This window comes from Vanacampus margaritifer, chromosome 1 (assembly GCF_051991255.1).
Source record: "Vanacampus margaritifer isolate UIUO_Vmar chromosome 1, RoL_Vmar_1.0, whole genome shotgun sequence".
NCBI lineage: Eukaryota > Metazoa > Chordata > Actinopteri > Syngnathiformes > Syngnathidae > Vanacampus > Vanacampus margaritifer.
Window position 1 is genome coordinate 64,190,837 of NC_135432.1, and position 23,521 is coordinate 64,214,357.

Consider the following 23,521-nt stretch of genomic DNA (forward strand, 5'->3'; position numbering starts at 1 on the left):
GAAAGATGATTCGAGATTTGAGTTACTTTAAATTACCACGTGTGCGCATGCGCCGGCATGCAGCCGCACGCGTCTGCGCACGCGCACAAATAACGCAACACAGACAGAACGGCGTCTCCCGCTAGTTAGCATCGGCTAGGCTAAACTCGCCTCCTCCGAAGCGGCTCCCTACCAAAATGTTCTCTCTCCGCGCTTGGCGACGAGGAGAGCGGGGCGGCCGCCAAGCGGAGGGCTTGACAGCGCCGCGTTGTTGACGTCCTCTCCCCGCCCCCCTCCCCTACCACCACCGCCACGCTCAAACTGGAGTTATTATGCTCTCGCGAAAGAAGAGTAAAAGCGAGTCGTCGAAGCCGGCCGAGGTCCACGGGAAGTATGTGAAGAAGGAGACGTCGCCGCTCCTCCGAAGTAAGCAACAGGTTGCTCGATAGTTAGCCTAGCCTAGCTTAGCCTAGCATCGCTTAGCCTAGTTTGCTATCGATGGGAGTTTACTTCATGCCTTTTGCTCCTCAGTAACATCCCGCAAGTCACAGAGAGGACATGGAAAAAAATTGTCGCACCTTTTTTCTAGTCCATTTGTGATTAATTTATGCCACTTTTAAGCACACTTTGAAACTTTTAAACCAGCCAGCTGCGGTCCTGTTTGCGTAGCGTCAAAACAAAAGTTCACCACTTCGGTTAACGTCATTTGCTATAGATATAAAGAAAATACCCATCATAATATAGTGTCCTATAATCTCTTCTGTTGTGTTTCATGTCACACTATGTCTCTGGTTTGTACCGCAATGTCCCCTTCGTTTGCGTTTCATCCCCGTTTATGTCTCCTGTTAATGTCGCATTTTGTTCCAGTCCCATCATATTCATTGTTGCGCGATTTTGTCCCTTTTTTTTAACCTTATTGCATCCCATCAGTTCTCATAATGCCGCTTGCCGAGTTTATAATTTGCTCTAATTTTGTTCCATATTGTCCTTATAATGTCTCCTCAATCCGATTGTGTGTAAAATTGTTCCATAGTGTCCCATGATGTCCCATGACGCTCAGTTGTATCGCACTTAGTCCCTGTTTGTCCCATTATGTTTCATAATGTCCCCTATGTCCCATCATTTCCCATAATGTTTCATAATGTCCCCTATGTCCCATCAGTTCCCATAATGTTGAGTGTCCTGATTACTCCCAGTATGTCTCATAATACCCCATCATGTCCTATGATGCTGAGTTAGTTGTCCCATATGTCGTCATTTTTGTACTATAAAATCCCATTGTGTCCCATAATGGTTATTATCTCCTATAGTGTCCTGTAGTCCTCAATGGTGACACAATACTATAAATTATCCATTCGTGTTATTTTTAACTTGTCAAATTCCAGTTTGTTTTCACAATACACATGTTGTATAACCATCAAAAAAGAAAATGTGTCTGTTGTATTCTTTTTTCGTATACTGTACTGCATTAAAGTGTGTGAAAAGCCTGGTGGGCCGTCAGGCTTATAAAGCAGTGTGAAACCCCGATTTGCTTTCGGAGGCCGCATAAAATGATGTGGCAGGTCAGATCTGACGCCCCGGCCTTGAGTTTGACACCTGTGACTTATTGCTAATGCAAGCCGTTTTCTTCTTACAGATCTTATGCCGTCATTCATCCGTCATGGTCCCACAATCCCCCGCCGCACCGATGTGCCAATGCCCGACATGGGACCCTCCGCCTATCCGTCGGCCCCGGGCCGGGAGCCAGCCTTGTCCCGTAGTAAGAGTTTCCTCCGCGCCGCCGTGCCGCGTCCACCGCACGAGGCTGCCCGCCGCGAGAGCCATCGCTTGTCTGCGCCGCCGTACCTGCCACGCAGCCTTGGCGAGCTGCCGCACGAATACGCCGGCTCGCTGCAGTCCTTCCTGACGGACGGCAGCCCCGTGTCAGAGAACGGGGACGCCGGGCGCTACTACTACCACCCCCAGGAGGCTTCCTACTACGACGGGAGACAGCAGCAACCGCGGAGGATGCCGGAGCGCTTCCCGGATGACTGTCACTACTACGAGCGTGGAGAACACAACTTCCAAAGACTTGCACGGCAACACACGCCCCCCACACCCAGCAGACCCCCCTCAGGTAATTTCCCACCCACGCAGGTAGTAACAGAAGCAAGACTGAAGGTCACTGGCTCTATTTTTCGTACGCATTTGCCACAATAATCACATCACGTTACACTCACACAATGCTATGTGTTAAGAGACGCGGGGATGCTAAGCTAAGACAGCTGAGAAGCTTCAATTGATACTCGGATGAATTTAATCGGACAAGTACATTTGAAAAAGGAATACACTACTAGTGAAGTCCACAAATTCCATAGAGTACTTTCTAATGCGCTGATAGGATATATTACTTTAGTGAATGATTTTTTTTTTTTTTTTACAGACGGAAAAAAAGTTTCCTTTCAGTAGTATGTGCGGGCTTGTGGTCATGTATATGTCATGCTCAAATTCCCTTGTTGTTTTCTCTCCAAGCTACCTCAGCTCCACAAACTTTTATTTTTGTCCTTAAAAAATATAAATTAATATATATATATATATATATATATATATATATATATATATATATATTTATTTATTTATTTTTATTATTTATGAAATTTGCAATTTGAAGAAATCAAGAATCAACACAATTTGAAAGCAATATTTTTAATTTGCTGCAGTGACAAACATCACTGCTGTCCAATGAAAAGGATGTAAAAACATTTTATGAGGAAAACATTCAAAAATACATGGGAAAATAACTAATTACCGTAAAAATATAGAAAATATATAAAAAAAAATAGTGTGGAAAAACAAAAAACTAAAATAGTGGGAAACACACATTCCACAACAGTAGAAAGCCAATTGAAAACACATAATTTGGACTTTGCTTTTTGTTGGACAGAAACCAACAGTTCAAACAATACATCCACCCCTAAAATGTATGCATTTTTACCTCTCTATACACACACACGATACATACACGATATATGTCATACCCATTAAACACACACATGGTGTTTAAAGTGAGTGCAACAGGTAGTGTTGGCTTTCATTGAAAACAAGTTATACACTGTGTATCAGAAAGTCTTATGATTGTTTGACTAGCATGAGCACACAGCTGACAGGCAGCTTTGTGCATATATATATATATATATATATACACTGACTGAGTGTGTTTATTTGATTTATTTATAGTTTTCAGGCACAATTTTTTTTGTGACAAATTTTTGTGGTCGACGAGTTAGTCACATTTTTACGCCCCCTGACCTTAGCGTGTACCTTCCCAATCTGCCCAATCAACTGAATTTACCAAAGCTGGACTCCAATTAAGTTAGAGAAATTTAAGAATGTAAATAAAAAAATAAAAAAATTGGTGGGAAAATTTGATTTAATCTATTATGGAATAAGGCTGTCACACGATTATATGTGGAAATATTGAACTTGATTCAATTTCAAACCATGGTTCACGATCCCCTTTCACCCCGGGTTCTGTGTAGCCCCTTTCGTAAATCCTGTAAAAGTCCGAATTGTCTCCCAACGTCTTCTATCTAAACGACAGTCATGTGAAACGCATCATTGGGCAAGTATCCGTGGCCCTACAGGTAGCGCGCGACTTGTGGCGGCTGCGTTTAAAGATAGCTCCACAGCCACATGAACAAGTCTTTTCATATCCGCGCACTATGTTCCCGACGTGCGTCACGCTTAGGTCGGCGTGATCGGAATGCAGGCAAAGGCTTCCCGGGAAGCCACACAGCTCCCTTTGCTTCATCTTGTGTGTTTGTGCTCTTTATCTTACTGAACATGATAAACATGTGACTGTGTGCTCTTATTCGGGCATCCAGGCTATGTGCACATCAGCACAATTCTGTTTTGTCACGCATTTTTGGTCTTCTTCTCTCCAGGGATCTACTTGTCATTTTCCAGTGCAAAGATGCAAAATATTTTTTATATAATACTTCCATAGAAGTATTCGAATATTTCTATTAAAAATGTATGTAATCGAGTATCATGAGGCTTTATCACTTTGATGCATTGACTCTTTGACTGCCAAAAACGTTAAATAACGTTTAGTAAAATCCTATGGAGGAGTGCCAAAGACGTTAAAAGACGTTTGTTTCAAAACAGTGGTGAAACTAACCATTTTCTATTGTGGATTACTGAAAAACGGAATAAGGTAGAAACAAACTTTTTTTTTTCTGATGAAAGATGAGAGTCCAATCTTTTTTTGGTAGTATGTGTGTTTCCATAGTCCAAACACATAATTTTCTATGGACCTTGAAAGATCAGTCAAAATGCTTAAAATCGGCTGGCACCCACGGCATCTCTTTTCTGAAAACGTCTGGCAGTCAAAGAGTTAAAGAAAGACCACTAACTATCTATACCATCCAACCACCCGGCTGAAATTAAGCCATTTTTTTCCCCCTCCAAAAATGTCAGCCTTCGCGATTTGCAAATTGCATCCTACTCCCGTTCCGATTTGATAAATTTTTCGGCCCTACACTGAACCCCACTGTGGTATGCGCAGGTCCATTGTGCCAGCTTTGATGCTACGTCTGAAGCTTTCCAAATGCATTGCTGGGCTTGTAGAGGCTAGAATGGCACCTGTTTCTCTAACTTGCACTTGGCTTCCTCTAAATACGTCCACAAGGACAGATTTAAAATGCCATTGATGGTGAACAAAGATTATTTTCAGTCATGCAGTGGGAACTAGAATCAATTTTGAGTCCTCTGGAACTATTGTCGATACAGACGCTCCCCTACTTACGAACATTCGAGTTACGAACAACGGTGCATACGAACATTTCTGTGCGTGTGTCGGAAAATGTCCGGAAAGAGTTGGATTTTGTATTGTGCGCCTTTTTCCGAGTTTAGTGCTTCTTTCCGCCGCTAATACCGACGCTTGGCGCTGTGAGAGTTTACCCACGCTGTGAGAGCTCACCCAGCATCGACCTTCCTCTTCCTCTTCCTCTATTTTTTTTCTCATTACGTACTGTACTGTACTGTACTGTAAATACTGTATCCCGTGCATCTTATTCAACATGGCTGGTGAAAAGCGAAAGCCTCCTAGTGAGAGTGGTAGTGCAAAGAAGAGGCAAGCCATTTCATTTGAGACGAAAGTGGCAATAATAAAGAAGCGTGAAGCGGGTGAGAAAATGGTGAGCGTCGCACGGGCATACAAATTGAATCGTTCGACCATCGGTACCATTTATAAGCGGAAAGATCGCATAATGGAACACGTGAAAGGTGCAGTGCCGATGCAATCGACGATCGTTAGCAAAAAAAAAAAAAAGGGAGACCGTGCAATCGTCGTTGGATCGCTTCTTTCGGCCAGTTTCGAGGAAATACTCCAAGGGAGATGCGCATCAACCCTCATCTTCTTCTCCTCGACCCTCAACTTCTTCCTAAGTGTTCTTCTATTAAGTGTCTCTCGCTCTCTCTCTAACATTGCACTGTACGTACAGTACTTTTATTAATAAGTTTTTTCAGTACAAACCAATGCAGTTTATTTGTATACAAGCCTTAAACATACTTATATAAACCTTCAATATACTTATATAGGCTTTAAACATAAATTAGAATACAAAATATAGCGCTGAAGCAACTTACGAACAAATTCACCTTACGAACGACCGCTCGGAACGGAACTCGTTCGTAAGTTGGGGAGCGTCTGTACTTACTTTTAGTAGTTTGTTCGTTTATCAGGGAACTGCAAGAATTATTATTATTGACTGCCAAAAACGTTAAATAACGTTTAGTAAAATCCTATGGAGGAGTGCCAAAGACGTTAAAAGACGTTTGTTTCAAAACAGAGGTGAAACAAACCATTTTCTATTGTTGATTACTCAAAAACGGAATAAGGTAGAAACAAACTTTTTTTTCTGATGAAAGATGAGAGTCCAATCTTTCATTTGGTAGCATGTGTGTTTCCATAGTCCAAACACATTATTTTCTGTGGACCTTGAAAGATCAGTCAAAAGATCAGTCAAAATGCTTAAATCGGCTGGCACCCACGGCATCCCTTTTCTGAAAACGTCTGGCAGTCAAAGAGTTAAGGGCAGCGTAAGTTGAGTTTGAAGTGTTTTAGGGGTTATTCGGTGTTTAAATTAAGTACTCATTTGTAATGTGATCCTTGGGAATACCGAATGTCTACTGTACCAAAAACGAAACACTTCACGGGACTTTGGACTTTGGGTGGAATGTGACTTGCTTACTTACTTCCAAAGTGCGGGAAATGGCCGACACTACGATGATGACGAGTCGGTTGCAGAGGAGGCGGAGTACATTTTTGTGGCAGGCTCTCGCATTCTTCTTCACTCACCAACTTCCAGTGACATCTCTCTCTCTCTCGTCTCGCTTTCTCTTTACTTACTGTCAAAAACACTCTTCGGCGGCACGATTGTGTTGTCGCCTTAAAGATTCATCAAATCATGCTGCCAACCAAAAAAGTCTTAATTTAGTCTTTCATAGCAAAACGGAGAGAATGGCTTCACATTTGAAATAAACATGTAAAAAAATGTATAGGAGCTTTGTTAGTTACCTTATTTTTAGGTTCATGTTTTGGTACAATCAGTACAGTAGAGGAACAAAATGCGCTTCACATTTCTTGTCATTCCCAATGATTTTTTTATTTTTTTTAACTCGCAAAAAAAATCTCACGCTCTCACTCACTAGTCACTGAGAGAAATATTTGTCATCCTCCCTGCAGGCATAGGTCGAATCCAGGCCAAGTCGCTGGGGAACCTCTCCAGCCTGACTGCAGAGGACCTGCCCCTCCCCACCGGCTGGACCGTGGACTGGACCATCCGCGGCAGGAAGTACTACATCGACCACAACACCAACACCACGCACTGGAGCCACCCGCTGGAGCGCGAGGGGCTCCCGCCGGGCTGGGAGAAGGTGGAGTCGGCCGAGTTCGGCGTCTATTACGTGGACCACATCAACAAGAGGGCGCAGTATCGGCACCCCTGCGCTCCCAGGTACCGTCGGTCGCCAGGCTCGTGGCTCTAATCACTCATATTGAAAATCAACTTTTCTTGTTGAAATGAATGGAAATGTCATTTATCTGTTCCAGACAAAAAAAAGGCTTCTTTTTTTTTATTGCTTTTAAAACTTTGTAATGTGGATTACTGCCACCTACAGAAGTGAAGGGGAAGTTTTAGGACTGTGCATTTAGGACTGTTTGGCCCCCGCGGCAAGGTTATTATAACGTTATGTTATTATCAGGGATGTGATTTTTCCGCTAATTCGCGGAATTCCGCTTTTTTTTTTATCTCCCCCCCCCCCCCCCCAAAAAAAAATCCGATTTTTTTTTTTTTTTTTTTTTTTTTGTATTTCATTGTGTATGCACATGACTCCGACAGATAACATCTTCTGCTATAACAAAGACATTTGTGGTATGCTCTAATATGAGTTACTTTTCATTTGGTCATGATACAATTATTTGTTCATGAAATTTGAACTCTTCAACATTATTTATGTGTTAACTTAGTAATCACATTAGTTAGATATGATGATATTCTCAGTGATAGTTTTTAAAAGCAAAGGCAGTCCAATGTTTTTGAATGTGACTGATTTTGAGTTGACTAAAACTGCCATTTTATATGGGATAGTTCAATATACATTGAAAATTTATGCTGTTGTTTTGTCTATTTCTTTGTCACGTGAGTGCATTGAAAGTACTTAAAAACACGGAAAACCCATGAGCTCTGGACCTAGCTGGGTGCCAGCGGCCCCCAGACCCCCGGCTAAATTTTCAGATAATTTCACTTTGGTCAAATCACATCCCTGTATTATAGTTAAAAATAAAACGAAATAATAAATAAAAACTCAAAAAAAAATTGTTAGTAAAATAAAAACAAGGGTGCTCTTAAAAAAACACAAACTACATTTCACATTTATGCTAGGGTCCGACAGGACACAAAATATTGTGTTGCTCCGTGTGTCTCGCATGCCTTTGTTGGCCATACAACTACATGAGTGTTCTCCTCCGACAAACAAAAAATTGAGTTTGAACCGCGTTAGTCAATCTGGTGACTGGTGGTCGTGTTGGCTGCTAAATTTTATCTTGCTTGACAGTTCAACAGGTGGAAACAAGACCATCCACTCAACATATACACTATTGGAAATTGCGTCTTTGTATTGCCTTCAGAATGACACTTCATAAAAGCATCCCAGACAGAATAAAAACACTTGTTCTTTGAAATACATTCTCCTAAAACATCTTCAATAAAAATGTGACCGATTTTGCTGCAGTGTGCCGCGCTACGACCAGCCGCCACCTCTGCCACCGCCGCCTATTACCTATCAGCCGCGGCCCGCCGATAGGAACCAGCCGGTTCTGGTGCCAGCAAACCCGTACCACACCGCTGAGATCCCGGATTGGCTGCAGGTCTACGCCCGTGCTCCCCTCAAGTGAGTACTACTTAACCTTTACACTGGAACCGGTCCATTGCTTTAAAATGACTGTTGACGAGGGATGGGCGATAATGGCAAATGATCACAATTTTAATATCGTATTATCATTTTTTTTTAATGTTGCTTTAAAGCATTTGTATTGAACACTGAAGAAGCTTGACTCTCAAATCCCAAAATCCCGCACTTTTTATAGTGTACATTTTCATTAACCACACGTTAGTAAAAAATAATGCAACAAATATTTCTGCGTCCTCGATAATGTAAATCAATTGGCCGAACGTGGCGCTTATACAAGCATTAAAAAGTCAATTTTACATAAAAAATTCCACTTCAGGAGTCTCTATGAACTGGGGCAGTTACTACCTGTTTTTTGTGTTCAACTTTGGAGTTTCCACGATCAGATATTGTTGTTTGTGCTTTTTAAATGGTAAATGATACTTCATTTATATCGCGCTTTTCTACCCTCAAAGCGCTTTACATTTGACTACTGGCGCAGCATCGGGAGCAATTGGGGGTTCAGTACTTGCTCAAGGATACTTTGACGTGGTCAAAATGGCATGGGATCGAACCCACAACCTCTTGGTTGGGAGACGACCACTCTACCACTGAGCCACGCCGCCCCAGGTGGTCCTTAGCTTGTACAGTGAAACCTACTGTTCCCTGAAAATGGGGATAGAGCCCTGAGTAGCGAAAAGGGATTTGTAATTGCATACAGATACCCCAAAATGGCGGCAAGGCATTTCAAAACTAAGAGGCTCGTAAAGCATCAAGAATGCACACATTCATTCACCCGTGTTACATAAATTTAAATTCAGTAGTTGGATTATTCAAAACAAACAAACCGCCTTCACTTGAGGCTCATCGATAGCATGCTAGCCTAAATGCTAGTACAGAAGTGATGCGACATGGACCGAGCTAACTCTTTACAATGGATTCACTCAGGGATGTGTTTTTTCCGCTAATTCGCGGAATTCCGCTTTTTTTTTATCTCCCCCCCCAAAAAAAAAAAAAATCCGATTTTTTTTTATTTTTTTATTATTATTATTTTTTTTAATAGTAGTAGTAGTTCATTGTGTATGCACATGACTCCGACAGATAACATCTTCTGCTATAACAAAGACATTTGTGGTATGCTCTAATATGAGTTACTTTTCATTTGGTCATGATACAATTATTTGTTCATGAAATTTGAACTCTTCAACATTATTTATGTGTTAACTTAGTAATCACATTAGTTAGATATGATGATATTCTCAGTGATAGTTTTTAAAAGCAAAGGCAGTCCAATGTTTTTGAATGTGACTGATTTTGAGTTGACTAAAACTGCCATTTTATATGGGATAGTTCAATATACATTGAAAATTTATGCTGTTGTTTTGTCTATTTCTTTGTCATGTGAGTGCATTGAAAGTACTTAAAAACACGGAAAACCCATGAGCTCCGGGAAGCCCCCCTTGTCCCCCCACCAGGGCACTGCCCTGGACCTAGCTGGGTGCCAGCGGCCCCCAGACCCCCGGCTAAATTTTCAGATAATTTCACTTTGGTCAAATCACATCCCTGATTCACTGTAGCCGCAGTCATTTCAAGATTGAGCATCTTGATCGGTCCGCAGCGGACATCTCGGGGGCGCACTCGCACCGCACCACACATGAACCGAGCTCTTCCGCCAGGTACGACCACATCCTGAAGTGGGAGCTCTTCCAGCTAGCCGACCTGGACACGTACCAGGGCATGCTGAAGCTGCTCTTCATGAAGGAACTGGAGCACATCGTCAAGTCGTACGAGGCGTACCGCCAGGCGCTGCTCTCCGAGGTGGAAGCGCGCAAACAGCGGCAGCAGTGGTACGCCCAGCAGCCCCCCGGCAACAGCTTCATGTGACCAAAACGCGCCCCCCCCCCTCCCCCACGCCCCCTCCTCCACCCTGTGTGCCTTTGCATTTTGATCCAAATATATATCTAAAGAAACTCTGGTAAACACTCCAATGAAGAAGCTATGATGTGAGAGGACTGGCAAAACAACGTTGTGCCTTTTTAAACGGTGAACCAAAACGCAGCATTTGCAACACTGACATGGAAAAAGACGGGCAGCTTCTTCTGATTTTTTTTTTTTTTTACCCTATTTGTCTCCTCCCCTTCCCTTTTGCTTTTTAATTATTATTTTTTTAAAGACAATCCACCAAAACATGGCGATATTTAAGTATTGATAAGGAACGCATCTTTAATTGAAGATAAGCACCACCTCGGAAAGATAATAAGCTACTGGAACTTTTGGAAAACTTTTTGACGCAAAAGACTGTTTAAAAAAAAAAAAAAAAGAAGTTATTTTTGTTTTTTGTCAAGACGCAAACTGTTACGCTTTTTTTCCTTTTCTTTTAAATTCAGAAATGTCTCAAAGCCATATGTTGCTGGTTGGACAGTACACTTTGCTACCAGCAGGAAAAATTAAAAATGTCATATTTTAATATATTATTATATCTGAAAATGTGTATGCAGGTTCCGCCCATTTTGTGGGGATTTAGATGGATTTTGTACAAAAAAGAAATGAGCTGTAACTAGTCGATATTGGAAACATTGTTTGCCTCAGTGAATTAGAATATGATGGAAAATTTTATTTCAGCAGTTTAATTAAAAAAAAAAAAAAGTGAAACTCATGCACGTTTACTATACTACACAGGGTGATATATTTCATTTTATTTTTCCCACTAGTTTTTGTGATTATAGCTTTCAGTTTCCAAACACCCAATTCACCATTTCAAGGAATGAGTTTCACTTTTTCAGTCGAACTACTGAAATTAATCAACATTTCTACCATATTCCAATTTGGTATTTGGCGATTCTAATTGAGAGATGGACTTGTACATTGGATTTGTTACCGGCAATCCAATGTATTAACATTTACCCGAGAGCTCAAAACTGGCCAAAAATTTCATTTTTTTCCCCTCCTTTTTGATAAAAGTTGTGGCAATTTCTGTCAAAAGACAAATCGACAGTTTCAACTGACCTTGGTATTGGACTGTGATCGTTTTTTACATTGTGATGGCCTCGCTCATAATGACAAGGCTTAACTTTTCATACAATTTCATAGGAAATCCTCTCGCAAAGGCATTAGCAATTTCTGCATGTCTCGGAAGGATGTTTGAAACTCTGATCAGACTCCCATTTTGTGCATTTTGCCAGAAAATACACTACAACAAGATGGAGTCCAATTCGTCATGCTGCAGGTTATGTATTAACCCGGTGTAATAAAACCTCAAGTCTGCTTTCTACCATCCTGTTCTTGTTGCCTGCACGATCACATCGCCCGGCTCGCAGGATACAACATCAGACTCTCGCATGGGTTTATGTTTTAATATTCAAACCGTGGAATGTAAGTATAAGTGATGAGTGTTTCTCAAATGAGGCCATTTACACCGGTCACTCAAAGACGAGCCCCGAGAGATTTTGTCCGATCACTACACCAAATTTAAAGCATGTACAGGTTTTATTAGACAAGATGGATGAAGCTAAACAGACAAATGTGATTTTTGGTCCGTGAGCGGAGCATGGTAATGTTTGACAGGGCATAAAAGACAAAATTAGTAATACCTTGGCTAGTTTCTTTTTGTTGAAAGTTCATCCCCCAAAGCCAGTACCATTTAGCAAGGTGAAATTTGGTAGACATCATGAGCTCACCCCAAAAAAAAAAAAAATCTAAGGAAGCCATGACCTTTGCCATTTGTGCGAGCACGGGCGTCAATTTGGGGATATATATATATATAAATAAACAAAAAAACATCAGAAAAAAAACCACCTTTTTTTCTTAATGACACACATTAGAAAACATCTACACCATGCGGACAATGAGTTACTTAGTGTGTAAATGTGCTCACCAGACAAAACATTAGGTACACCACAGTATCTCAATGAGATCAAATACAAGAGTTGTGTTAGAAATGACTGGTTAACAATGATTAATATGTTTATTGTTGTGGTTTGTGGCTGATCCTATTATTTAGTCTTCCTAAACCGTTAAACTTTAGGATGTACCGTACAGGGCGTCCACAAAGTCTCTTTACAATTGTAGAAAATGTCTATTCATGCTTGTGTATTATTACATTTGCTCAAATTGTAAGAAGACATTAAGGACACAGTACAGTGTTTTTTTTTTTTCTTCCCAAATGAAAAAAAAACACTTTTCAATAAATCAAAAATATGACAAATATGCAGTTAAAAAATCCATTATCTATTTGGAATTAACACAAAAACATGTTGAAAAAAAATCAGGGGAATTATAAAGTAATGTACAATAAATAATTTGTGTGCAAAGCCTAACATTTTTGTTATTACATGTGCAAGTCAATAAAATATGAATATATAAATAAAAATTCAATAAGCTTGTTGCTTTCATGCGTACACCCACACTAATAAGAACAATTTAAAAAAAAAATGCTATCAGGGAAGAAAAAGAATGTATACATAAAATTGCCCAAAAGTAATATACTGTATATTTTTAAAAAAAAAATTATCTGTTGGGGAATTCTGAAAAATGCACAAGTTACTGTCTTTGTGAAAAACATTACTTTTGAATAGCATTTGGACCTAGAACAAGTCAATAAACTTAGTTTGAACACCAACAAATTACATTGAGCTTTTTGCATAAATGCAAAGACCCTAAACTAAACTAATAAAATAAAAGCAAATATGACAAATTATATAAACCGATAATTTTCTTTTTTAAGTGGATTCAATTAAAATTAAAAAAAAAAAAAAAGCTTGAGATCACAACTTGCTTTAACAGCACTTTATGACAATTTTTTTCCGGCTAATTGTCATTCTCTGATGGCGTCAACAAAAAGTGACCGTTGTCAGTGTTTGCATTTGCTCTTATGAGTGTGCAGGTGTCCCTAATGATGTGACCCGCACGCATTTTGCTTACTTCCCCAAGAAGAAAAAAACAAACACGTTCTGCTTTCCCCCATATGGCGAGCCGTTTGAGCATATTCAATATTCTACTAGTGCACTTTTTGACCTCGCTAGTGAGGCAATTCAACGCACGCATTCAAACCACCGTTTTTCATTGGTGAGGTTTGCTCGCTGAATTGCCTGACTTGTGAGAACAAAAAAACTCACGAGTAGAATGTTGCATAAACTCTCAAACCGCTTTCCATACGCCGCACGGTTACTACCTCCCCATCCAGGTGCAGGTGATTGACAGCTGATGAGGCGTGATAAAGACGCTCGACACATACATGAGCAGGGTACAGTCCGTGCTGAGTGGAATTAAAAGACGACCGTCAGTCCCGCTTCTTGTCGCGCTCCTCGGCCGCCGCCGCCGCCGCCCCCCCAACGTCGTCGGCCTGATGCCCGGGGAAGGCGTGCTGGTACAAGTGCCTGTGATTGGCCGCTACGTTGTACAGCTTGTGCAGCGCCTGCGTGGGAGGAGTCGCACGGCGGTCACACAGGAGACTAAAAAGCGTCCCGGGGAAGGATGAATGTCACACTCTTACCTCGTTCGTGCTCCCCTGCGGAGGCGTTAAAGGGAAAAACACATGGTGAGTCAAGGAAGGCAATTACAATGTCCTTAAGGGTTGCTGCCATCTTGTGTGACTGCGTTTGCAACTGCTGAGCTTCTAAGGGTGAGTACAAAGTTTGGTCGTTTTGGCGGGTGGATGAAGAATGATGGTGACGATGGAAAACTGATTGATGCAAAGATGTGTACAGCAGGGGGTTCACTAATTCAGGCCCTTGAGGTCCGGAGTCCTGCAGGTTTTAGATGTTTCCGCCTACCAACACACCTAATACTAAAGATCCGGATCGTTATCAGGCATGCTGAGTGTGCTAGTGGGCAAAAACATCTAAAACCTGCAGGACTCCGGACCTCGAGGACCGGAATTGGTGAACCCCTGATGTAGTTTCATTAAGTGGACGGATGAATATTCTAAAAACAGTTTAAAAAAACAAATAGGGTTTAAAAAAAAAAAAAAAAGGACCACCCCAATTTTTGAGTTATTTAACCCAAAAAGTTGTGTCAAATGAATAAAACCATGGAACAACAAAAATTTGGGTTGTATTTTGAGGGTTGTTTTATGGGTTATTCATTTGACCTATTTGGGTTTCATGAATAATCTTATGTTGTCATTCCCTTCTTGACACTATTGTTATTTTTCATATGTAAAAACTAAAAATCACTTTAAAAACAGTTGGGTCAAAAATGACCCAAATAAGGTCAAAAAGGGACCTACCCAATTTTGGAGTTATTTAACCCCCAAAGTTGTGTTAAATTAATAAACCACAAAACAACGATTTTTTTTTGGGGGGGGGGGGGGTCGGGTTGTACAACCAATTGTTTTTAGTGTGTTAACATCCAAAATGTCACTTGAAAAACAGTTGAGTCAAAAATAACCCCAAAGGGACCACTCCAACTTTTTTTGTGGTAGTTATGCCAATTTTGGGGGTTATTAATTTCAGCCGGTCCCTATCTTGTTTTATCTTTTTTTCCACTCTTTTTTTGAGGGGGGGGGGGTTGTTTGCAAAATGTTTTTTAGTGAGAAACAAAAAATATCACTTTAAAAACAGTTGGGTCAAAAATAACCCAAAAAGGGACCAACCCAACATTTTGAATTATTTAGCCCAAAAAGGCAGGTCAAATGAATAAACCACAAAACTTATTTTGACCCAATTATTTTTAGTGTGCAACATCAAAAATATCACTTTTAAAACTGTTAGGTCAAAAATAACCTAAGTGTGAGTCAAATGGTGACCAACCGCTACTTGGGTCAATTTGACCCAAATTTGGGGTATTTCTTGGACACAACAAAAAAAAATTTGGTGGTGTATTGTGCAACAACAAAAAAAAGGTCAAAAAGTTTGAATTGACCTAAGCAGCGGTCGATCCCTTTTTGAGCCCTAATTGGGTTATTTTTGACCCAACTATTTTTAGTGTATTGATGATGGAAGAACTGGATGGCCAAACAAATGGATGGATGGAAGAACTGGAACCAGCGGATTAACCGGATGGACAGACAGACGTACGTTGCGACTGACCTGGTCCCAGAGCGCCCCGGCCACCTGGTCGATGACGGCCCCCAGCTCTCGGTACTCCCCCGAGTAGCGTATGTAGGCCCAAGTGCAGAGCGTGATGAGGGCCAGGCCCAGGATCATGTTGCACAGGCTGGCGATGACGTCCACGCCCACAAAGCCCGTCACACCCGCCGCCACGTACATGACGAAGATGACCACGAAGAGGGTGGCGGGCGTGCGGGCGGCGTGGAAAATGTTTTTGGAGTCATTGTGCTTGATGTACTGGACGAAGACCTGGTCCACCTCGCCCGCCAGCTGCTGCAGGTAGCGCCGGCTGAACTCCTCGCCGCCCATCTTCTTCACGCCGCGGAACAGCGCCAGAGCCTCCTCGCGGATGACGGCGTGGCGCGCCTGCAGCTCGCTTGGCGCCAGGAACGGACGGTCGCCGCCGCACACCTGACCAGGGACAGCGGGGGGGGGGGGGGGGGGTTAGTAGTGATAAACGGCGAGGCGTGTGGATGATGGCGGCGCACCTCCTCCATTTTCTTGTTGTACAGATCCTTGGCCGCGGCCACCGCCGCCAGGTTGTTTGCCTCCGCTGTGGCCTGACACAAATCACATCATTAGTTCATTGTCCCTTCTTCCTTCCATCAATTCATCCGTCCACTCACAACACTACCATTTTTGCTAGCCATTGGACAAACTCTGGACCGTAAAATGGTCACTTCTAAACAAAATGGCTTCCTGTTACCTGCAACATGGATTTGGGATGAGGTAGCTCCTCTCCTTGGTAAATCTTGATATAAGCCTGGACCACAAACACAAGAGCTGCATTAGTAGAAAATTGTGGACATTTTTGAAATACTTGGAATATCCCCGACCTTGAAGTACTCCAACAGGCCTCTGCAGGTGATCTTACTGCCATTGATCTCCTTCACGTCAATGTTGCAAGGACTCAGGAGCCAGGGCACCAGAATCTTCAAGTTGCTGATGAACTCGCCGTCAATCTCTGCAATCATCAATAGACCATTTGGGAATGAGACTCCATCATTGGGAGCGCGGAGGGCATTTGAGAAAATGTTTGGTTTCTTCCATCAGGCTGCTGTCAAGATGGCCGACGAGCAGCTGTTGGCTAACGCTAGCTGCTACTCTGCTAACGTGACGTCTCAGAAGGAGCAATGCGAGTAAGGGGGACCAAAACTGCCAAAATTATGAATAAATAAAAGTGAAAATAAAAACGGATATATAAAAAATATAATAATAAAAAAATTATATTATATATATTATATTATATATATAAAAAATAAATATTAATGGAAATTAAAAAACTAATTAGTAAAATAAATACAAAAATAAAAAACTAGATTAAAAAAAATATATATATATATAAAAATAAATATATAAATAGAATTACATATCAAACAATAAATAAAAACGCTCTGCTCTCTCACATTTATTTATTTCATGCTGCAGATGAAATGTTATTCAAATGAGGAGGCGGTCCCAAGTGGACAAGATAGTCATCCATTGCTGGAGCTCTCCATGAAAGCCGGCGAGACTTCCTTGCTCGCCAACCCGCTCACTCGACCATTGAAAGGCAGTTTGCAACGGCGGAGTCCAACCCAAGACACGCTTAGGACCGCCCCCCTCATTTGAATAATATTTCATCCTTTTTATTGTTATTTTTGTATTTATTTCTGCATGTTTATTTTTTTGAATCTCTTTATTTTTGTATTTATTTTTTACTTTTATTTATTTATTTATGGATACATATTTTGTTTATTTCCATTCAGATTTTTTTGGGGGGGGGTGGATTGTATTTTTTTATCCATTTTAATCTTCACTTTATTTATTTATTTAATTTGGTATTTATTTATTTCTAATTTTGGCGGTTTTGGTCCACCATATGCGAGTAGTTGGCGAACGGAAAATAGTTGTACCTTTGATCCGTCCGTCAAAATGCGGATTGGTGGCAACCTTTAGGCCAGGGTGAGGCATCAAGAAACTGGAGATGTTGGTGAAGCACGAGTGGATGTGTTTGCGCACGTTCTGCAGCTCCTCGTGCTGGTTCTCTGAGATCTACACACGTGATTTCAAAATAAATTCAAACAAGTCACTTGGAAAGATTTGCATGGAAAGTCAGATCCTTGACCACTTGACTGACCTTGAGCCTCTTTTCCAGGAAATTCATGCCTCCCTCCTGGCCGTATGGAAACTCGTACGGGAAGCTCCAGTCTCGGATGAGGAATATCATGGACTGGGAGATAGGAGCAGATGAGGGTAAGATCCTCGACTTCAAGGAATACTTGTAATAATTTATGAACACAGTAACATGTCATTACAGTCATATTTCATGATTAAGCAAAAACAACACAAAGTACCTGAAACGGTTTGAGGAAGGTCTCCTCCATTGCAAGTCGGCCGTACTCTGTGAACAACTGTTAAGTAAAATCATGTGACAAACATGTTATGAAAAGATTTCTCAATTATTCGTCCGTCCATTTATATTGTTCATTTAAAAAAAAAAAAGCAGCACACTTGGCTAGTAGCGTCAGTGCTGCCTCCACTGGACAAAACTGGTAACAGCAGTTACCTTTATTGAAAAATTGCACTTATCACAGTTGTACACTTTGCAAAAAATATTCCTATAGGTTGATTAAAAATAAAAATAAAACTGTTTTAATTTCCATCCCCTTATTTTTAAAAAATATTTCAAATTGAAAGTGCAGAAAATGATCATGAAATTTTATCGTGATTCAGTTTCTGATTGGGTCCATAACATCCATCAGAAAATCGGCAAAAATGTTGATCACTGATTTCCAAAGTAAAAGCATGTTTGCAAATGTCTTATTTTGAAAAAAAAGGATAATCAATCAGAGTATTTACTGTTGAGAGGGTGAAATTCCAAAGATTTTAAATTTAACAAGTTATCTAAACAATTAATCAATTATCAAAATAAGTAACTGTCCATAACCGGATATCTTGAGCTTGATCTACAATCTACAGTCAGTAATCAGTCTAATAAATATTGAATCATCTCATGATCATTAAGATCCAGTTCTTTACCATAAGATAACCTTGGGCCACATGCTGCTTCACCAAGCCTAAAGACATCATTTTTTTATTTTGAATATTTACCTGCAGATGTTGAAGGTCATCTTCTTGGACGTTCTGGGAGATGTTGTAAACCTTATAAGAAATAATAATAAAGCTTTGAAGGAGTCATGATAATTTTTTTAAACAATTTTAAACAGCTGGCAGGTGTTTTTACATAGAGATATCATTGCATCATCACCGGTGGATGCAGCCTTTCATCCCCAAGCCATCGAATTATAATTTGTGTTTGTTTCCAGTACCTGCATGGAGCTGATCATGGTGCTCAGAGCGAAGACGGTGGCCGAGTCGCGCAGCGTGGACTGGCTGTCGAAGGTGCCTTGTGTGTCCATCAGCAACACCGCCACCTGTGCCATCACGCACACACACTTCAAGTACTCAAAGGCGAGTGGTAACGAACGCATTACGTTTACTTCGTTACATTTCTTTAAGTCAGTGATTCTCAAAGTGTGGTACGCAAAGAAATCACTGAATTAAATCTTCAAACTAGGGCTCTACCGATATGCATTTTTTTAGGCCAATGCCGATGCCAATTTTGGCAGAAAAAAATACAGATTGACGATTAATCTGCTGATTATTATATATATATATATATATATATATATATATATATATATATATATATATATATATATATATATATATATATATATATATATATATATAATGCATACAATTGTTTACCTCTTGTTTATGTTTAACAAATTTAAAGCGTCCTAAATCATGCTGTTTCTACTAAGTACTGTCTCAAATGTTCTCCAATTTCGATAATGTAATAAATGTATAGGATCGTATGCCGTTTATTGGGAGGAGTAATATGGCGGCCTCGCAGCTTCAAAAGTCTTGGCCTATCGGCTATCCAGTAATATATACAGATCAGTGGATCCTCCCTTCACTTTTAGCATTAGCGCTAGGCTAACGATGTTTTAAAAACGAAGCATGTTTTGTATTTAAATTTACAGTGGATGTAATTCTTCTTGTCGTGTGTTTAGTTTTACAGTTAACTCCAACTGGGGTGTCATTAAATAACTTAAAGGATGCTTAGAGACAACAGAACAACCACAATAACATATGTTAAACACTTACTAGTTGCTAATGCTACGCAAGCAAAATGGTGCATTCAGGGTACTGTGTCACAGCGTCGGAAACTTCGTTTTTCTTCAATCATTTGGCCGATTATTTTGACAGACGTTGGAAAGGCAATAATCGGCCGATTACTACTTCAAATTTTGTTGTTTTCTTTTTAATCCAGTACAGTACATCTATTAAGCACATTTCAGTTTTATTTAATGTTATACAATAGAATAAAATAATATATAAATAAAACAAATCTAATAAAATAAATAAATAATGTTGATATATGATAATGACAAATAATAATAATGATAAATAAAAAATAAAAATAATCATACAAAAATGAGAACCACTTATACACTACTATTACCTGAGCACAATTTTTGGCTACTCTACACACACAACAATAAAAGCAGACTCCACCTTTGTCCCATCAGGCCGATCCACCAGGAAGACCTCGCTCCAGATCTGGATTCCGGTGGTCTCCCGTTCGGAGCCTCCCCTCCAGGAGAAGCCGGTCAAGGGCTCGTCGGCCTGGCCCAGCCAGTCGTCGGAACCCTGAAGTGAAAAACGTGAGTCAGATGGAAAAATGGCATTATTATTGTTCCAATGCTTGTCATCTGCACTGCTTTACAGCCACACTGCGTCACAATGACAGCCCTTTCTAATCATTTGGAATCCTAATTAAAGGTGACGTCAAGTCAAAAATGTTCTTTACAATATGTTCTGTGCACCTCCAGTCACAGAACATATTGAACAGTCGTAATATTCATTTATGTATTTTAATGTGAATTAGATTAGATTATTATTATATTTTATGATTATTTTCTTATTATTTACTATGTATTTATTTATTATTATTTCATGTAAATCTATTAATGATTAGTGAAGAATATTCAAACTAAACAGCCACAATTTTAAAATTGTGGCTGTTTTAGTCATTATTTAATGTTTGTTTTAGTCATTATTTAATAACTCATTTGATGTTTGTTTAAATGTGCAACCGTCATCCCACTGCCCACCGTAGACACGCAAAATGACGACGAGCGTGTGCGCGTTGTTGGCCCCGGGTACTCACGTGTTTGTACATGTAGCGTAGCATGAAGTCCATGAGGAAGGACTTGCCCTTGCGGAAGGCCCCCGCCACCGAGATGGCCACCACCTCGCGCTCGCGCACCTCCTCGGACAGCAGAATGCGACTCAGCGCCGCCTCATCCAGCTCGAAGGTGTGGTCGTCCTTCACCAGCAGCACCTGGATGGGCCGCGCCCGCCCGTCCGACTCCTCGTCCTCCGAGCTCCAGTCATACACGTTTTTGTCACCCAGGGACCCTGAAAAAGTTTCCAACCATTCTGTCAGAAAAGTGCACTTTATCACAGCTGCCTGCAGGGGCGGCGCTAAACTTTTATCCTTGGAGTGGCTAGGGTGCCCACAGGGTGGCCAAGGCTCACTCAAATATTGAAAATTTGCCCTTTTTTACTTGTAACTTAATTAACTGTAATTTTGACCATTTCTAATTGTTCCAATTTGAGTCTGATCAGATCCCTCGTATTGCAATCGTTTTTTTTTTAAATATTCAAAATAAGAGCCCAAAATTAAAATGTTCACATTTTCTTCAGATTCAAACTGTTCCAAATTCAACCTGTTCAACTGCTTTAAACTTCCACAATCATTTATTTCAGAATAAAAGCCAATTTTTTCTCTTAACCATTTAAACGCTAAGATGTTCGATTAATCTCTAACAACATTTTTTAAATAGATTTTTTTAAGTAAAGCAGTAATCAGTAAATCAGTAAAGCAACACCGCCTGTCTGGAAAACTTAAGTCACTTGTAAGAGGAGCGGCCTCTGTATTTGTATGATAACATCATCATTTTCCATAATACGTCTTCTTTAAAACAAATACAACCTCAAAATTAACCCAAAAGTTATATTTTTTAATCATAATCATTTCTATCTTTTTTTTTGCATTATTATGAATATTTAAACCAAAAATGTCTGCAAAAAAGCCTCGCCCAGGCGTTGCCATCACTGCTGCATCTTACACCAGCTGTATACATCCAACTGGGTCACCCCCTTTCCTACCTCCCATTGGCAAAAACATATTTTTACATTTGATAATACACACAATAATACAACGGGCCTCCTGAAGGTGACTTCTTGCTATTTCCTGATGCACCGTTACATAATTACGACACTAAAAACTCCCATTTACTGTATTCCCAAGTCCTTAAAGGCAACATTTACCTATCATTTCCCACTATTTGTGGCCTTTACTCATAAAGCTTATAATTAAGAATCGTTTGATATGGTGCAAAAACAAGCCCCCCATACAATGACGTCGACCAGGAGGCCGCGCTGTTAACACCCATAAAAAGATGATGAATAAAAAAAAAGAAATAGATGTTGGCACGTACACTCACCCCAGCTGTCTCTGTCTTTGCGGTGTTTCGCCATAGCCCGTGCCGCCCCCTCCCCACCCTAAATATATACAATAATAAGGAAAAATAAATGGAAATGTCCCCTCTATCTATGTTGTTGTGTCCGCTAGTGCAGCAGCTAGTATGCGGTCAGGGGCGGCAGGGAGGAGGAAGATGCGCCTGGAGAAACAACACCGGAGAGATTGCAGGAGGACGACGAAGAAGATGAGGAGGAGGAGGGAGGATGGTGCTTGGACGCCCCGAGTGTGACGCGCAGAGGTGCCACCAGGGGGCGCCCTTGTCTGTTGTCGAGGGCCTTTCAGTGGGGAAGGGGTTCAATTAATTTATCACTGACAGCGGACCCCCGGAATTCGCGGTGGCTAGCGAAAATCCGTGTATAGTTGACGCCCATTGGAAAGCTTATTTTCATTTTGACACTTTATTATTATTATTTTTAAATCTTTGCATACAGTTCAAATGTCACCAGTGGGTGGCAGTAAATGGAGATGTCCTGATTTGCTTACATGACGTCATACAAATATCACGATGAGAAATGATTGGGATTGTGATAATTTTGTGGAATATCCGTAGTGGCCGTTTGATAAATAATTTTGTTGAATGTCCGTTTTAATAAAGATAGACTAACACACTGAGACGACATTTTGATGTGGTGTTCCTGAATTTAGCACCAGGTTATGAACCAGCCCCTGCTGTTCCTACATTCTACCGCTAGGAAGCGGTAAAAGACGATTAAACCTGGAATGCGCGATGCCTTTTTAACCGTCGTAAATATGAAAACATAGCTAACTAACACGTTATATACATTACTTTCCGATGCTTCAAGATTTTATTGTGAACATAAGACGTTAGAGAAATGTTCCAGTGATACATAGCCTGGATTTTCACCGTCGTATTTATGTACAATAACATCACATATTGTAATGTCAACAAGCATGTGATCGCAAAGACTTTATCTTTGACGAGGTGTTCCTGAACGCATTACCAGGATCCTGAAATTTACGGAGATTACCAGCAGCCGACTGTTGTTTGTTTTTAAAAGCATTGGCATATACAAACTAAGACAAATGTAATCATTAGTATTATCCAAGTTTTGACGTCTGTCGCCATTACTGGGAGCACGGCTCCCCTCTTCGCAGCTGTCAACCGAGCAAGGAAGATGACATGTCCGAAAGAAGTTGGTGGCTACGACTGTTGGTGAACGAGGTCGCCGCTTGCCCGTAAGAGCCACCGAGAGCCGCCTCAACTTTCCGAACGCCCCGGGAGCAAAAAAAAAAAAGAGGACGCCCGGTTGAAAGACGCATTTTCGCCATATTATTCGACGCTAAAAGTGTCAAATGGACATCTGAAAAGCAAAATGCACGGCGTAGCCGTCCACGCGAACGGTAAGCAGGCTGGCAGCTCAAGTTTGGAGAAACTAGCCGTTAGCATTAGTCGATGCTAACTCACTCCCCAGCTTCACTGTTCGAAGTATTGTAAATGGTG

General features: G+C 40.7%; 3 protein-coding genes across 18 annotated transcripts in view; 2 read left to right on the plus strand and 1 right to left on the minus strand.

Moving 5' to 3' along the window:
• The first annotated feature begins 76 nt into the window (after nt 1–76).
• On the plus strand, nt 77–11,949 carry sav1 (salvador family WW domain containing protein 1). 2 transcript variants are annotated; one of them, XM_077560488.1, is made up of 5 exons: nt 77–405; nt 1,616–2,095; nt 6,707–6,977; nt 8,254–8,412; nt 11,592–11,949. In XM_077560488.1, the coding sequence occupies exons 1-5, from the start codon at nt 312–314 to the stop codon at nt 11,947–11,949; spliced, it is 1,362 nt and encodes a 453-aa protein (XP_077416614.1). In that variant the 5' UTR covers nt 77–311. The 2 variants fall into 2 exon arrangements, with proteins under 2 accessions (XP_077416614.1, XP_077416622.1); XM_077560496.1 differs by having other exon boundaries at nt 78–405; nt 10,086–11,673.
• A 960-nt stretch (nt 11,950–12,909) lies between these two features.
• Nucleotides 12,910–22,286, minus strand: atl1 (atlastin GTPase 1). 2 transcript variants are annotated; one of them, XM_077560470.1, is made up of 14 exons: nt 22,016–22,286; nt 20,680–20,930; nt 20,025–20,159; nt 18,770–18,874; nt 18,552–18,602; nt 17,795–17,851; nt 17,578–17,670; nt 17,354–17,492; nt 16,295–16,422; nt 16,165–16,221; nt 15,947–16,018; nt 15,438–15,869; nt 13,901–13,915; nt 12,910–13,822 (listed from the first exon to the last, which is right to left on the minus strand). In XM_077560470.1, the coding sequence occupies exons 1-14, from the start codon at nt 22,053–22,055 to the stop codon at nt 13,688–13,690; spliced, it is 1,710 nt and encodes a 569-aa protein (XP_077416596.1). In that variant the 5' UTR covers nt 22,056–22,286; the 3' UTR covers nt 12,910–13,687. The 2 variants fall into 2 exon arrangements, with proteins under 2 accessions (XP_077416596.1, XP_077416604.1); XM_077560478.1 differs by having other exon boundaries at nt 22,022–22,285.
• map4k5 (mitogen-activated protein kinase kinase kinase kinase 5) overlaps nt 13,779–23,521 on the plus strand; it is a 34,182-nt gene continuing 24,439 nt past the window's right edge. For 3 of the 14 annotated variants that reach the window (XM_077560380.1, XM_077560371.1, XM_077560426.1), the window contains exon 1: nt 22,877–23,421. The gene's annotated coding sequence lies outside the window, so the exon portion shown is untranslated. Of the gene's footprint in view, nt 13,946–15,894; nt 17,694–18,766; nt 18,912–20,038; nt 20,174–22,149; nt 23,422–23,521 lie in introns of those variants that run through there. The other 11 variants (XM_077560364.1, XM_077560389.1, XM_077560342.1 and 8 more) reach the window with 10 other exon arrangements.